Here is an 18,133-nt window from a genome sequence, read left to right on the forward strand (position 1 = left end):
CATAATAAGTTAGAAGCAAAAAGCTCATAATTATTATTTTATTTTAATACAGTACAAAATAGTAACACACTAATAACGCTGGAATGAAATATTAATGTGTAATATTCAAATAGTTTCAGCACTCTCAACATGTCAAAATACTTTTAGAATACATGTTAGTACGTTAAAACAGCATGACCTATACAATACACGTGGTCTGGTATGTCTGATTTTAATCACATCACCCGTTGACTCAACATATTAGAATACTCCAGGCAATAAGGTAAAATAGAATTAATTCATAGGAATGTTTTCTGCATAGGTTCGTGCATACATTTAACACGTAAACATGAGATTGTTATTCTGAAAAAAAAAAAGTATCCACATTTGCTTATGAACGTAAATTCACAGCAAATAAAATGTTAGCTTATTTGCGATAGATTATATTTCATTTTCAGCGTGTTTTGTTTTTCATATCTGTCTCAATGAGAAAATGAAATATTTACGACAGACTGTCTGACCTTGGGTTTCAACACCGCCGTGCACGCGAGACGCGTACACAGACATACGACTGTAGCTTTCCCTACCCACAGACACTTATGACTTTTCAACCAACTTCATTTTCGCCTTTACCACTATACTAAAGCTGATAAATTACTGTCACTTGCGGAAGTCTTTAAGCATCACTACAACGTACCGATACTTTTAATATCATGCACATAGAAACAAGTTAGTTTCTTTTTTTTCTTGTCCAGCCAACCACCTCACTTCGAGTTAAGTGAAGTAAACAAACGTGTTTTAACAGCTGTCAAACACTTAATTATATATGATGAAATATTCAACGCACGTGACTTATTCGAGAACCACTGACGATAGGCTTCACGACGGCATTAAGAAGAAAGAAACAAGATGGCAATTCTGACGAGATATTTGCAGAATATTATTATTGGATAAGGAATGAAACAAGAGACCAATCCGAAAGCTCATTGCTGTTACTACTTTCTTAACCTTGCATAGCACAAAAACAAATGATAAAAGTAAAGAAATCACAGAATTGAAAAATTAACAACATTACCATCAATATTGTAATTAAATTATATTAATTGCTTTAAGGTCTTACGTTCATTTTTACGTATAAAATAAGTTATTTAACTCAATGATTTTGGTGAGTTTTTCACGATGAATGTTGTATTGTAAAGTTTTATTATACGATACGACACGTAGGTTTCAAAGGTAGTAAATGGTACGAAAACAAATCGGAAATTTGAAGAGTAAACATTGTATTCGTGGAAGCTTCAACAGGCGCTAGGCTACGTGCAGCGCACAATAAATCAGTTTTAATGCACAACCACTGTTTTAGATGTTTAATCATCGAATACAAAATAACTAAAAATTAAGACCATAAAGCACATTAAACCAACAACTAAACTGTAACCCTGCTTAAATTGAACATTATATGAATTATAATGGGTTAAAAAATTCATAAACACAAAGCTTTTCACACAATAACATTTCACACCATAAGAGTTACAGGATAATTTGTTGTCAGTAAAAGTTGAAATCAAATATATTTTAATCAATAAACTGATTAAAAAACTCAAACTTCTGCACTTACAATAGCAATAAACTATAAAAACAGAGGATTAGAGGATAGGGATTATTATCAAGATAAGCTAAGAGTATCTTAACCGATAGATGATTATATGATATTCCCCATCAACCTTGAAGAAATTTAAAATATGCCCATCCATCTATCCACCATCTCTCTTTCTTCTAATATCCATCTATATATTTATTTACCTACCTACATTTTTTTTTCTCCTGTTGATAGAAGAATAGCAGTGTGGTGGCTTAAATGACATGTAATTCTTTCCCATCACTTAGTTTTGAAAGTTTTTATTTTCACAAATTAAAACCAGTAGTAATTTTTTTTCTACCTAAAGTTTATAAGGCTATTATTTCAAAGCTAATACTCTTCAACATTCCACACTTGGTTGCAAGAAATACACTAATTTCTCAAGTAATGCAAAATGTTATCTGTGTTGTTACATTATTTTTTTAGTAAGTGCCAATTGTTATATCTCAGAGTTCACATCCACTTAAAAGTTTCTCTCCTATTTGTAGACTACCTGTTTAAGTAAAAAGACATCAGTAATTTGATATAGCATTCTTTAAAGAAATGCCAACCAATTTTTATATTTTCAATAACCACATTAATTTTGTGTAACAGTTACTTGATCTTATCAGTGACTTTTCAAAAACAATAAGTTTCACAAAACAAGCCTATGAATTGTGAACTCAGCTTAATAGTGGACAGACATGGTAAGATGATCCCTGCATAGAAAATATGGCTGTGTGTAATAAACCACTGTGTTGTGTCATAAATTTGCTGAATTTTATGAGGAAAAGCATAATCTTTTTCACTTATTAGTTAGGGCTAGCCCTGTAAGTTATACACATTTTTTTTTCTAAATTAAGAATGATTGTTTACAAGGATTAAATTCACAATCCTAGATAATTTATGTTAGTTTACATTTGACAGCTCTCTGTTTAATACACCTGAAACACAGAAATAACATTTTCATATATTTTGAGAAATAAAATATTGCTAAAAAAAACAATCTCACCTCAGCAGATTCCAGATCTTTGTTGTAAGACTTTGGAGGGAACCTCATTGCCTAAAACGAATGTAATGAAATTTAACATTAAAGAAAAACAAACCAGTTATTAAGTAAAACTACCTAAACATCTGATTTCTGTAAATACAAACAGTCTGATTTATGATAGCACAAGTTATATACAGAATAGCAACAAATCAAAATATATCTATTATCCTAAATATCAAAATTCAAAACCAATGTAATAAACTAATGTACAGAGTAGTGAGTACATTATAGCAAAATTATTCTGGAGCCTTGCCACATCGTAACAGTTCATGTTTCAATACCTGGTCATGCTTTCCTTGACAACAGTGACTCTTTGACAAGATCTGCTGCATAATTTCCATTGCAAAAGACTCTGTTGCAAATATTTTTGTCTAAAGCAAACCGTTCTTACTTGCAGGCTTTCCATAATCCATCTAATAGGATGACAGAACCTTTCCAGCTCTTGTTTCAAAAGTCTAATGTCACAGAAATCAATAGGAGGTGTGTTTAACAATGTCACTGGTATATCTTCATATGTAATAGCACAAACAATAAAAATTTCCTAAAAGGAAAATGTATTGCTAATAAAACTTATCTCCCCTGACACTATAGCTATTCCTTAAACTACAGGGTTTTCATTCTTTGTCCATCTATGCATTGAGAATCCTTGCTCCAATCTTTCATACCTCACTTGAACGCCTAAGGAAAATTCTAATTCACAACTTTCTCCATCAACTTCAATTAGCTCTCTATCTAAGTACTGTATATAAAGACCTCATTTCAGTCATATAAACACTTTTTCAAGACATACCTCAACTTTCAGTGGGAAGGTACGGAGAAAGAGCATCAGCAGTTTGTTTGGTTTGTATTTATTGGTGCAAAGTAACTAGACTAGCTCTGCCAAACAACTGGTAAGAAAAATAAAAGTAAATTATTAAAATATGTAAAAAGGAATTGTGTTAAAAGAGTGTTGGCAGAGGAAGGTATTATTGAAAATGCATTTTCAGTTTAGAAAAATGATAATTTCCAAAACATACACACCATCCACTAAAACTATAGCTAGAACCCTAAACTGAGACAGTAGAGGGTCCAATGCAGGCATGGTCCATCCAGAAGACATCTGTATAGAACAGGAATGTACCAAGAGAAAAGCAGTACATGAGTGCGAGAACCACATAACATCCAGAACAGATATGCACTTCACCTGGAACTTAGTTTCTGTATCAAAAAGTAGAGCAGAATATGAGTAATCATCAGTACAGGCCAGCCCCAACCAGGCAGCCAAGGTTCCACAGCTTGGGGTTGGAACATATATCCCATGTTGGTGGCTAGGGCTTTGGGGCTGCAATGTTTTGTGTGTTTACATGTACATATACACTTTGATTAGATTCCAACCTGCATCCATAGAGTGATACATTTCACAGAATCATGACAAGAAAGAAATTGGACAAACTTTCCTCCCCATCTGAGGAAGTCCAAAAAGCCACACCCCAGGTTTAGAATGATGGGATCATATATGCTGTACTCAACCAAAGGAACAGAATTCATCTAGTCGGGAATTATAAACATTCATCCTCACTCTCCAATCATGTGAATGAAGAGTATTCTGCTTGCCTCTTGAATTATTGGGAGGACATGAAACCTGTGCTCAACCAGATTTATGATGTGACCACATTGCATATGGAATTATGAGAAGATAATGGACCATCTCCATGAACAATTTACTAAACCAACGATGATCAAAGATAAGGGTCATACACTCCACAGACAGATAGCTACATGTCAAATCTAAACTGGAAGAATGAATAGGCTTCTGCAGAGACTGGTGTTACTCCTACTGACATCCAGGGAAAATATTCAAAGACTCTAGTAAGAGGGCCCCAACTTTCCTCTCTTCTGCAAGAGTGGAGAAACATACTTGAACACTTTGGAGGAAAGGCCTCTGTCCTCCACCCCAGCAACTGGAAAGTAAGGATGTAGGGGCTCCTGAGCTCATCTTGTAGTCAGGGAATGGGGTACAAAATGCACTGAGGAGCCCTGAAGAACAGTGCTCTGGAAACTGTGCAATAGATGAACTAAGTCCTCTACATTTTTAAAAGCAAACTAATCTTGATTTATCCAACTTGAAGATCAGCAGGGAAGGGTGGCATCCCCTTTAGTTTTACTCATGACTGTCTACGAGTAGCAGTCCTAATATGGAATGTTCTACCTTGACAGAGTCTGTTACAACCTGTATTAATTATAGCAAAAGTGGTTGCTAGTGCAGAATTGAAAAAGAAAGCATACCTGTCTGGGAAACACTCACCACAGAATGAGATCCAGTGAGAAACTGGAAATAAAAGAGTATATGATTAAGGATAATAGTGTTAAAGTTACAAATGTAGAAGAATAGTCACAAGGGGTAGGCAAGCCCTCAGAAGAGGACTCTGTCAGACCCCACAAGTAATGAGATAGGAAAGTATTAGTAGTAGTCCAAGTGTCAGCCCAAACAAGATCTTCTAGAGAGCAATTCAACTGAGCAGTTAATGGCATAGAGATACAACAACTTTGGTTAAATGTGGCATGCAAAAGATTCCTCTCCTATAATAATAATCCTTTACATGCCATGGAAACCAACTTGTGAAGGAAACAGAAGATATTTCACAGGAAATATAAGCATCACAATGAATGAACAATCAGTTCCTAATACTTTGAAATGAGTTTGTACAAACCACATAAAACTTGAAAGCCCTGACAACATAACAGATGACTAGGATTGGAGTGGTCAAAAAGGTGAGAAATTGCTGGCAAATTGACTGGACAGAAGAATCCTCCCCCTTCCCTGGCTGCCAGTCCTGAGAAAAAAGACTGACATATTGGGGTAAAGCAGATTAAATGTGAAATTATAAAGCATTCTTTGCATATGGATTTCAAACAACTCTGACTTATGACATTCACAGGCCAACAACAACAAAAAATACAATTTAAGAGAAACATGAGACAAACAACATAAAGTTAAGGGCTCAAAAGTAGGATGAGACAATGCACATAAAACAAATGTAAAATCAATTTGGTAACTGAAAAGATAATCTGTTCTGAAGAAAATAAAGGGACTTCAGTAGACCTGACAGAACTGGGGATTCTAAAAACCTTCCAATATTTAGAATACCTTAAAATAGTGGATAAATATGTCTTATATAAAGCCACTGTATATGAAGCAAGACCCTGCTCAAATACCTAAGTTAGAAAACAGGATATGACAGATACTTTTGGATGAAAATGGTTTACATTCTTTTTAATACACTACTGATGATAAATATCCCATTTCTGTTAATAAATGATCATGGTTGGCCTGTGGAGAGATTTATAGAAACCACAGAAGTTAAATCCTCACATCAGGCAAAGCAGAAGACTGAGTTTGGAACATCTGGGTAGAGAATATCTGATTAAGGTTGACTCAGACTTTCAATATGGAAGAGGTAGAGGTGGACATTTCTGCAGATACCACACTATAACTGGCCAATGAGGTGTAACCCAGAGAACTCAATAGAGAGTAGAATAGTTGAATTTGGAAAAAAGCATACAGATATAAACCTGCACACACCTGACTGAATGTATTTACTCCCAACAACTGAGGATGAGATACAGGAGACCAAAACAAATGCAATTAAGAATTCCAATGAGAGTTGCAAAGGCATCAATCATAGACCCAAAATGAGAAAAAATCCACTGAAAAACCTTGTGAAGTGGCTTCTGTTACATCAGAAAAATCCAGATGAATTGAGACAAGTGTCCTGCAATTAAATTCATCACTACTTAAACACACAACACGTTAAAAGACTGATACAATGAGAATGAACTCAGTTGAGAAGATCTAAAGTAAGAAAACAAAGGTCTAAAGAATGTGTGCCTCCTTGATAAGAAACCTGAGATACAATGGACTTGTCAGAATGTATCATGACAATTTTTTCCCTCAAGAGAGACAGACTTTGAACCATTGCCTGATGTACTGCAAGACGTTTGTGAATGTTGGGACGGAGGGTAGACTTGTCTTCTGTCCAAGTACCTTGGAACTCCTAAACCTTGAAGATAGCTCCTCATCCCTAAAGAGATATGTCTGGGAGCAGATGGTAGAATAGATAACCCAATACTAGTGTTGCTCCAAAGTAATGAGACAGAATGATCCAAAGGATCTGAATGCATGAACCATTGGTTGTGTAGTGACCACTGAAGGGATATAAAATGTGCTCATCCTAAAAGAATAAGAGACTTGAGGAATGCCAACATCCCAAAAGAGATAGACCCATCTGCTCAGTAGGAGAAGGAGACATGTTGATAATAAACCAAAAGGAAGATCTCAGAACTGTGGCACCTGAACCTTTTGCAGAAACCTGTAAAACCTCTGTGAAAATTATGTGATAAGAATATGGAGATATAAGCATTGGTAACATTGAACTTGGTCATCTAGAGCCCTGATGCAAAGTGCCATTGTAGGGTGAGAAAAATTCCATTGTGAAGTAAGGAGGATCTAAAAATTGGTTGAATCAAGATAGAACAATAATTCGATGCTAATCTCCTGTCTTCTTGGGTACCATGAATAAATCAGAATAAGATCCCAGAAGAATGGATAAACCCTCTTTATTGCCTTTTTGACTAACAACTCTCTTTTAGACTGAAAACAACTCTACTCATGGTGGATCTGTTGGAGGTGAAAATACAATGATACAGGTGATGTAAATTGAATAACCAACTCAAACCAGAACATGAAGTACCTATGAATCCCTGATTAAAGAACTCTAGATGTCCAGGAAGTTATGTAAACATGCTCCCACTGCTCTCCCACCACCAGGATAGTCACTAATGCCAATTTCATTAGTCTGTCCAAGCTAAAAATCCTCAAGAATATTGATGGACTCTACTTACTAATGGGAACCAAACCTGGGAACCAAAGTAGTCAAGAAACCCTACATGCAGATAATCCCAAATCAAGGTCAAGAGTACCCAAAGCCAATGATGATAAAGAATAATGTAAATAGGCAGTATCAATTCAGGATTCTAACATCTCTGGACCTTAAGCAACTAATGTGGGATGGAGAAAAGAAGCTTCCCATAACTCCCTGAAGACAGAAGAAGTAAACAAACACTTTCTAACAAAGCATCTCCACCCAATAAATTCCAACAGCAAACCAGAAAGGAAGCTAAAGAAAGAATAGAAAGAAGACAATCTGACTGATATACATAAACAAAATCTCCAACTTGTCCTCAAATTGCTGAGAGAAACATTGATAATCTTCCAACAAAAGTTAAATTAAAGAGAAATACTTCAGGAAAATTGTGAGAATAAGAATAATTCATGAAAACTGATCTGCTTATAGTGATCACAGGTTTCAATCTAGACCCCCCACAGGGCCAAAAGGGGAGTCTCCTCCATAGAGAATCTTAACAGACCTCCTCCTGGCTAAGACATAGCTAACCCATCATGTAACTAAGCTGCAAATCTCCCACCATGAACATCAATATCAGGAAAAAGAAGAAAAATCAAGTAGAAACTTGCTGTCCTTTATACTAACAAGGAAAAAGTAGGGTCAAATCCAATAGAAGAGATCTTGCAAACCTCATGAACCTGATTAAGCAACTGAAGAAAGGAGGCTGAAGATGGATGCCCAAAATGATGCTCTGTGAAGGCTTACCTAGTAAAAGAAGGAGATGGACAAAGTGAGTCTATATTCTTAGCTCTCATTCCTGGTTCATATGCCTCCACATAAACAAGTTATATCTTGCTAATTTTCTCATGATAGTTTAAAAATGTACCTTAGAGAATTTAAGGCACAGTTATTTATAGCAAAAGTTACTTCTTTAGTTTTAGTAGTTCTGAAATTAAACTACAAATCATCCATACCATTCAGCTCTGGATTATCTCACACTTTTTTTGTCATAAAATACTTCACAGAAGGTACTAATAAAAGTTTCTCCTGTAATTCAAATAGGTTGTATTTCCATTACTTTACTTCAATGATATTTTATTAAACTTTATCTGACTATATTATAAATAATTTAGTTTCTATCTACTTCAACAGCTAATTAGAAAACAAATGGAATGTCTCAGCAATTCTCAACTTGCTAAATTGGAATCTTTAGTAGTGGTCAAGATCCTGTTACTTAATGTTGAATTATGTATTGTTTCCATCAACCTCTGAAGCAGCTGATTAGCCAACAAATGGCGTGTTTTAACCATTCTCTAATTTTACTCGTTGCTCGGTGTGAACTTATGAATTGAAGATAAAATTAAATGAAGTCATAAAATACAATTTTGTTTTTTAACTAATTTGCACTTTCATTTAAAAATATAGTAAGTAAGTTTATTCTAAATATAGCTCGCAAAGTTCTGTGTATTGTACTCAGGAAAACAAAGATGAAATTTTAACCTAATATGAAAAAAGTTACACTTGATATTATAATGATGATTTGGATATCTAATCTTTCATAAAATAAATTGGTGTAGTGGATTTACCTTAACAGAATGGTTATGAATGTCTAAGCAAAAACTGATTCTTTGATGAAATGCAGCTTGAGGTTCACGAGTACAATAAATATCAATGTTTTCTTTGGACTGCATACATCCTTTTTCATGGTCAATTGTTGCTTCAATAACACCATCCCTGATGGCCTATAAAATTAAAATCTTCATCTTAGTTCAAAGATAGGTAGCATAAAATTGTTAAAAATTTGTTTTCTATATGACACTTCTTACTAATAATCACAGTGCATTAAATGAAACACTTCTTACTAATAATCACAGTACATTAAATGAAACTAAATAAAAATCTTCTTAGTTTACTTCAAGAATAATTAGCATAAAATTATTCAAAATTTGTTTCATGTAAGACACTTCTTAGTACTAATAACAATACATTATATGAGACATAATATTACAATATTCTTAGTTCAATTCAAGGATAGTTAGCACAGAATTATTCTTGAATTAAACCATGAAAATTTCGATTAGCATAAAATTATTCAAAATTTTTTTTATGTAAGACACTTAGTACTAATCACAATATATTAAATGAGACACACATCATATATTATTCCAACAATTTTCATATCAAACCTTTATTATAAAAATGGAGAGCATGAAAACAACAGTTCAACAATATCATTAACAAAACTGAGCATTATGGAAAATATATATTTATTACCTCTAACACAAAAAAATTACTGAGTACCAGCTTCAGAAAACTAATTTACTAAACTGATTCATACATATTCTTCTTTCTCTAAAAATCTAAGAAAAGTTTTAACAAGTAAATTATTGTCATAATACATTATGAATTATCATGTATCATAAAATTACTTTCAACAGACTCTGCTGTATGTAAATATGTCTCCAAGACCACAAATATGCAAATCAGAAGAAAAAAATATATTTCCATTGTATCTAAGGTTGAATAAAATTGCCAGGAAGTGTTCATGTTAGGAAAAATGTTTTTACAGTCCTGATGATGAAAGAATTTGGAAAAAAAAGTATTCCTTTATATTTTAACACAAAATATGAGAAAATCAGAATTTATATATATTTTTTCACTCGTTTGTTACTTACTAACTATATTAAATTTTGAACATGTTTCACAATGCATTTGTCTGAAAATGATGCTTTCCTTGCTTTTCCGCTATGAATTCTCCCTTTTTAGTTAGAAAATAATTTGAAAGACAGATGGTGCTAAATTCACTTCAAATTTCACAGAACATTTCTACCCACAATACCACAAAAAATAGCATGGATGTTGCAGTGTCAAATAAAAGCAAAATGCAGACCAAAGATTTCATTGAAAACTATACACTGGTGAATAAAATTTAAATAACAACATTAACGTAATTCAGCCTGTGGCTCCAAAATGCATTATAAGGCACTTTCATGATCTCCAATGTTCAAATTTGTACATTTAGATGTAAAAAAGTCCGTTCATGCAAACAACACTAGTGTCGAAGTATGGCTGGAAACTTGTGAGCCATTATCAAATTAAAATCCTTGTTATAATCCTGTTAACCCTATCACTATGGGTCATGTGGTCATGTTTGTTCACTTGCATTCAAAATTTAATTGAACTACTATTTTATGAATTTATGTCCATAAGTTTGGTATAAAAATGTAGATTATAATTCAAATTTTTGTATTATACATTATTCAGTTTCTGAATATCAAAGTAAATATTAAGAAAGACACTAAAACATCGATATTTGTGTGTTGCATAGTATGATAAATGCAGCACTATTTCAGATTAGATGTCTGTGATGTCAAAAAACAAAGTCTATAGTTTCATATGAATTACTGACATTAATACAAGCTAGAATATAAAATAAGAACCTCCAATTTTTTCTATTTGCTGAATCAACTACAGAAGCCTCACACCATCTCTTCCATTTCAGGAAACAGTCCCTTATACACACTTATTTGTGTACATGACATGTGAATAACCAATTGAAAGCTCAGAATGTCTTCTTTGTGGCTTCCTCAGCCATTTTTAGATGTTAGGATGACATCTTATTCTTTTGAAACAAGACTTCAAGGAGATATGTTGTGTCTTTAGACTGCTCCAAAATTTCATATTTTATTAAACTGAAATACAGATTAGTTACTCAACTTGATAAATTACAATGAAATTCTATGGAATCAATACAGCAATTTATTGATTTCTGGTCATTCAAAAGTATAGATATAAAACCTAAAAGAAATTATTTTGTTTCACATCCTCCACTTGTGAAACTTCTTAAAGCTTAGCAAGCTACAAGAAGCAGCAATCAAGTACAAAGGTCATAACCAGAAGAGATAACTGTCTGCTATACTTCTTCATTTACTGTTCTATGTTTTAAGAAAAATAAATTTAAGAAACTGTTTGTAAATAGTAATAACTTATATATGTAAATGTATAATAATTGAAACATGTTTGTATTTCACAAAGTACTAGTCCACAAAAACAAAGCCAATACAAGTAACTTCATAAACACTAAGAGCCAGTTTTATATTACTGAATACACAAGTGCATGTGCACCATGTCATTCTAACTTCTGTATTGTTAGCCAGGCATGGTTGAAAAGTCAATATAATAAATTTGAATACATGTATAATTTTATGAGATTTGAGCCATTTAGACAAAACATTTGTTTTTGTGTTATAATTTATAGTTATTGTGGAAGAAAATAAGCATAATTTATATTTATTCCCTAATTTTTTATGGTGGTTATGAGGTCTGTCAGAGTGATGGACCCCCTAAATTTAGGGTAGAAAAATGAACAGACAAAATATAAAGTTTCATTTGAAACAAACATTTGAAATTATTTTGAAGGTTTTACAGATTATACAAATAATATTTGAGCTTTCTGAGGCAAAGAACTATTATTTAATCATGACCAATAACAAAACAGACTTAATATTTTCAGAAACAAATCTTTAGTAGAAATACTTCATTAAAAAATCTAAATTTTTGTGTTCAAAAGACTTGGAATAATTAATAAACGTCTACCACATTTTGTGAAGATACACGTTACACATACTTAATCTGTGCAAATGTGTATACGAACTAGTGTATTTTATTCCAAGCCAGTTGTGAAAGAATTATTGACACCAGAAGACATGCATAATTTTATTGCATTGGCTAATAATAATCTTCATTTATTTTATGCAGGTGCTACTGAAGATTGCTTTTGGGGGAGGGGTGATTAGAAATTCATTTATTTCCCAAATGCTTTGCTGTGCTTCCATGGAAAATAAGGAAAGCTACCTTCATATTTACATCATTTAACAATCTGATTAAAGATATATCCTTCTCTGAAAAAGGACTGTCACATATTATTCTACCACAAGTATAATCATGGTGTCATTATAAATTGAATTGCTAAACTCATTATGAATCAAATATATATATATACACAGACACACAAAAGTTTACACTGGTGATGTGCCATGTACACAAATTGTTTATAAGGGCAATTGACTCTCTTCGCTGTCATGAAAAAAAATCCTGCAAAAAAACAAACAAACAAAACAACAACACAAATTTAAGTTATAATTTTATACTAAAATTTCTGTGCAAACTGATACCTGAAATGTACAATATTTGACAATTGTCCAATATGAAAATATAAAGAATCTCTTTTTGTTTTACTTAGTATAGAAATTAGTAAATTGTATTGATTATCAGTAATAATACAATATATATCATTTAACAATTTTTCAAGTGTTATTTTTTGTTTAGGACCATCAGAATTGTTTTTTTCTATCTCAAAAGAAAAAATGGGATCTATACATTATGTTGCTTCTTCCTTTCCACAGACCACTTTGCCCCAAACTGAGAATCACTAACATATCATTTAATGCTACTTAGTAATGGATGATACACAAAAAATATTTTTCATAAATGTTACCACACACAAATCTTACCTTGGCAACAATAAATTCAGCATCTTCTGAGCTATCCAGCTCTAACTTTTGTGCTATGTCAGCCAAGGAGATACGCGAGTAGGAGAGGTTAATCATTCGCACTCCAGTTTTAATGACATTGTGACGAAGTCGAATTATAAGTGTATAAGTATGGTCTGCTTGAAACTTTGCTCCAAAGTTTTCCAGAACCTCATTGAATCTACCCAAGTTGCCCGTACGTACAGCTGAATGTATAAAGAATTATCTGTAAGTTATATTTTATTCAAGTTAAATTATAATTTAAGATGATGTGGTAAATCAAATTTCATCCTAAAGATACACTAATGAAGATATCTGGTAATTTATTTTCTTATCTGCCTATTTTCTGTCTTAGTCTTACAATTAAACAGAGAAATATTCACCCATAAACAAAACATATTTTGCAATAAAATATAAAAAACTGCAAAGCCTAAATTCTGTCACATTCACAAATATTAGTGACTTTACCTTGGGTCAACTGAAAATATGGAGCCAAAGTTCGACGGAGGGTGGGTTGGCGAAAAATTGAGCGATCTGGTATGTCTCCAAGCAAAAGTTCTACAGTAATTGCCAACTTGTTTACCTGAAAGACAATATTCCAAACAATATCTGTTATGAAGCAAAAATATATATAAATTTTCAATGAAATATTTGTAACTTAATGACTGCATGATTATCATTAAAAATTTATTTAATTAATAAGAATTACAGATTAAAAACAAGCAAATAAAATCACCATAAAAATTTAAGGTGATGAAATAATTAAAACAGTAATCCTAATTAATTAATAGGATTTACTCTTTATTATAAACAAAACTCAATATAAATGTACATTTACTAACAGTTATTTACCATAGATAATAGTACATGAAGCAACATTTTAATAACATATAGTAGATATGTTTTATTCTACATGGAATAGAGTGAATGATGCCAAATTAATTACCAACCATGAGGTAGATATGTCTTTACTAAGTATAATAAAACTCTATAAAAAAAAAAAGAACTGTCAGACATAATAAAAGAGTAGAGTGGTGGCTGATAAGTCTGTTTACACTAAAGCTTGTTGTATCTAAGATATCTCAAGACTGCATGGTCTACCAAACTCAAGACAACAAAGATGTAGGCAACTGAATATTAAAGTTACTTGTGACTTTTTTACAGAACCTGTATGTTTGTGTGGTGTTGGGAAAAATGTCACAATAGAAATTGAATAAGCCAACACTTAAAAAACACTGTAATGATACTAGCTAACTGAAAAAAAAGACAATGCTTTGAGAAAGTTCGTTATATTATGCAAACTTCAGCCAGACTTTAATACAATTAATGATTAGCACAACTGATTGAATAAGCAATTATTTAATAATCACATGTGATAAAGTCCTTGCTCGATTTAACAGGTGAGTTAATGTTCATATATTACCAATTTTCTACTAAGAGTATAATGAATACAAAATTATTTTAGTGTAACAAATACAAGATAATTGAAAGTCTTCTTATATAGAAAGTGAGACTTAAGTAGCTGTACACATATTTCTAATTGTGTTTTAATGCTTAGAAGAAAGGAAACTATCAAACTGTCCAAATACACAAAATCATTAAGGTTCTAAATTATCTGTTAATCTTAAAAATATGTTATTTAAAGTAAAATATATAATAGCTCTTTCAACATGGGCTTGGTCAATTTGACCAATCACATGACTTCTTTGTACTCATTTAAAGTTGTCATAGAATGAATGCTTCTAACTTTCAGTATAGCATGTGTATCTTCACAAAATTTGGCAGTCTTTCACATACAATCCCATATTTTCAGTGAAGTATTATTAATAAAATTAAAAAAATATATATTCGTCCATTAGCATATTGAATACTTGTTTTGAATAGTCTGTGTGAAAAGTAATTTTCATGTTAAGATTAAACATACTTTTTCTAATCCACATTTCCTTTTAGTCCCTAAAACCTCCTAAATACATTTCAAACATGTTTTTTTTTTCAGTAAAACTTTATATCTGATGTGCTATTTTCCAAAGATGATTGATCAATTTGACCAATTTCGTAACCACAAATAAGAAAATCTAAATAAACCTAAATTAGATTTTCTTATTTGTCTAGCATGACTTCAAATTGTAACATGAAACTTAAGTAGATTTAAGCTTGTAATAATATACATCTGTTTATAATTACATTTTATGCCTCTTTTGATTGCCTTTGAACCATGTCTAACTGCTATCCATACTAGTTTTGATACTTGGGACACGTGCAGCTCATGTTACATGGTTGAATTAGATTACCAACTTGCTTGCTTCATGAAACATTTTTCATCATATTATTTATCTAACCTAATCTTAACTAGCCTAAAAACATTCTTATTTTTACATATGAGTTACTTTTATAATAATTAATAAACAATAAAGATGAAAAATAAAAAGTAAAGTACTTACCAAATCTTTTTTCTTGTCATTGTTTGTTGAGGACATTTAAGCCTATTGTTTTTTTATAACAACTGTAATAATGCACTAAATAATTTTTGCTTAATTAAATAATGCACCAAACAATACAGACTAACAAAAAGCAAAAACATACAATTTCTCCTACCTCTCACAATTTTTCTGGCTTTCTAACTATATGACAAGAGGCATTATAAAGTCATTCAATGTAGTCATTAAATTTCCCAATAGAACATTGCTTGTACTCCAAGTGAAACTGACCATTATCTGTTCAGAATACATTGTTATGCAATATGTCAGTTGACAGGCGAAAACCTTGGCTTTCTGTCAGTTTTAGATAATGTATAATTAAACATAAGAGAGAACTAAAACAAGCTCTGAAAGAGATATGGCAGGAAATGTTTGATTTTCTATTGATAGCTCTAGAAACAAATTAAACTGAAGGCTATAAAATTATGGTTTGTATGAACAATAAAGATTCTGTAATGAGTAATTTACATTTAATTTCTTACTCTTTCAAAGGTTGGTGGAAAAAATATAGGAAACAAGATGCCTAGAGAAAATATTTCACGTGTTAAAATAGAGGAAATTTAAGATATTTCCTTGTAAAATTAGAAACTTAAAACTTATATACTATTAAAATATGGATTGTTAACTGCTATACTAATTGGCAAAACATAAACAAAAAGTACTTTAATTAAAATTTGAATGTAAGACACTACAACTATCTGTCATGCATAGTAAAGCATACCCAGGTTGAAAGAGATAATGCTTCAACATTAAGTATTAGATTATGTAATGTTGATAAACAGCAGGTCAACACTAAACCTAACTATATGTAAAACAATACAAATTTTAAGTAAAGGCTTTTACACAGTTAGAAGTTTGTTCCAATGAAGTTAATGTTCATAAATTATAACTTATACTTTTGAAATGGTCGGAGGATACAAGGTTTCAAAATGTTGTGGTTATAATGTTCTTAAGAATACAAGTTGATTTTAAAAAAAACACATTAATATTAATAAATTGTGAAGAACTAATGGTCTGCAGTTTTGTTTTGAACTCAACATAATTGTTTATACATAAAAGGGAAAACATTGTTAACCCATCAAAATAACCTATGTAGGTCAGTAAAACACCAGAAAATGTAGATTATGATTCAGAGGTGAAAGGACAGATAAACTGTTTACAATTATTTTCAAATTGTTCAGATTATTAAATACAGAGAATATTCATTATCTCAAAAGTGAAATTTAAAAATGCACTTCCCTACCATAAGTCTCCACATACCAGTAAGAAATGGCTCACCCAGTATATACAGAAATCCTGAATTACATTAATTTGATATGGAAGAAATATATGTACAGAAATGTGAAAATCAGTGAATGGAAGTTGTAATACTTGGTTCTACCCAAGTTGACTGTGTGTGAAACAATTCAGACTAGAAGAGCAGTCAGATATTAACACATATTCATTTGTTAAGCTCACAAACACATACCAGATATAACATTTAAAAAATATTTCAAGCAACTCTTCTAACCCTAATGAGATTTAGTACAGCATGCTCTTCACAAGAGAAATACTTAAAAAGGGCTGGGATATAGAGCTTGCACATTTCACTAAGGATGCTTAACAACATCTTGCTTGTTGTAAAATCCCATCAGCATTAGGTTCTTGAAGACTGGTCATCAATTCTGGCAAGTGGAGTCAGGCAAACAAATAATTTAACCATGACTATGTTGTGGCAGTTGTAAGAATATGGATGGATTTTATAGAAACCTAAACAATTTGTGTATTGGGTATCGAGTACATCTGTGCAGTACCTGCATGTCTAGATGACCACTATATTAACCCTTTCATGAAAGGTCAGGGGTTAAATGCCATGTCATTATATTCATTGACTTGTATTCAAAATTGTATTAAAAACTATTTTATAGATTTATGTTAATAAGTTTCAAATCAAATTGTAGATATTATTTCAAACTTTAATATTGTACATGAGCTAACTTCTCAATTTAAAATTAACTATTAAAAAACATTTAAATTTAGATTTCAGTGAGTCTCATGGTATTTTTGATGCAGCACTGTCTAAAATTAGATTTTTGTGATGTCAAAATACTAAATCTATAGTTCCCTACAAATTAGGAACTCAAATTACTAATATTTACAAGCTAGAATATAAAATGAGAACCTTATATATTTTTGTTATTTTGCTGAAATATGACTTGTGTACTAAATCAAACACAGTGGCTCCCCCTTCAACTCTTTCCATTTTTTTGAAAAGGTCCTTTATATATTCTTACTACAGTATATGACTTGTGAATAACCAATCAACAGCTTAGAATATCTCCAGAGTGGTTTTCCAAGTCATTTTAATTTGTGAAAAGGCTACCACATTCTTTCAATCCATGTTTTCAAGAAGATAGTTTGTGCCTTTAGTCTGCTAGAAGTTTCATATTTTTTTTTAAATCTAAATACATCTTACTAAATTCAATGAATTATAGTGCAATTCTGTGGAATAAGTGTAGTTATTTATTATTTTTTTCGTTATTCAACTTTATGTATAAAACCTAAAAAAATTTTGTTTGATATCCTTCATGTGCAAAATTTTAAAAGGCTAGCAACCT

General features: G+C 31.7%; 1 protein-coding gene across 3 annotated transcripts in view; it reads right to left on the minus strand.

Moving 5' to 3' along the window:
• Positions 1-18,133, minus strand: part of Rpn3 (regulatory particle non-ATPase 3) — a 73,273-nt gene that overhangs the window by 35,590 nt on the left and 19,550 nt on the right. For all 3 annotated transcript variants that reach the window (XM_076453612.1, XM_076453614.1, XM_076453613.1), the window contains exons 8-11: positions 13,528-13,642; positions 13,042-13,265; positions 9,115-9,270; positions 2,607-2,657 (exon numbers count right to left, since the gene is read on the minus strand). In XM_076453612.1, the coding sequence (XP_076309727.1) occupies positions 2,607-2,657; positions 9,115-9,270; positions 13,042-13,265; positions 13,528-13,642 (546 nt within the window). The remainder of the gene's footprint in view (positions 1-2,606; positions 2,658-9,114; positions 9,271-13,041; positions 13,266-13,527; positions 13,643-18,133) is intronic.

The sequence above is a fragment of the Tachypleus tridentatus genome, chromosome 9 (assembly GCF_004210375.1).
Source record: "Tachypleus tridentatus isolate NWPU-2018 chromosome 9, ASM421037v1, whole genome shotgun sequence".
Classification (NCBI taxonomy): Eukaryota; Metazoa; Arthropoda; class Merostomata; order Xiphosura; family Limulidae; genus Tachypleus; species Tachypleus tridentatus.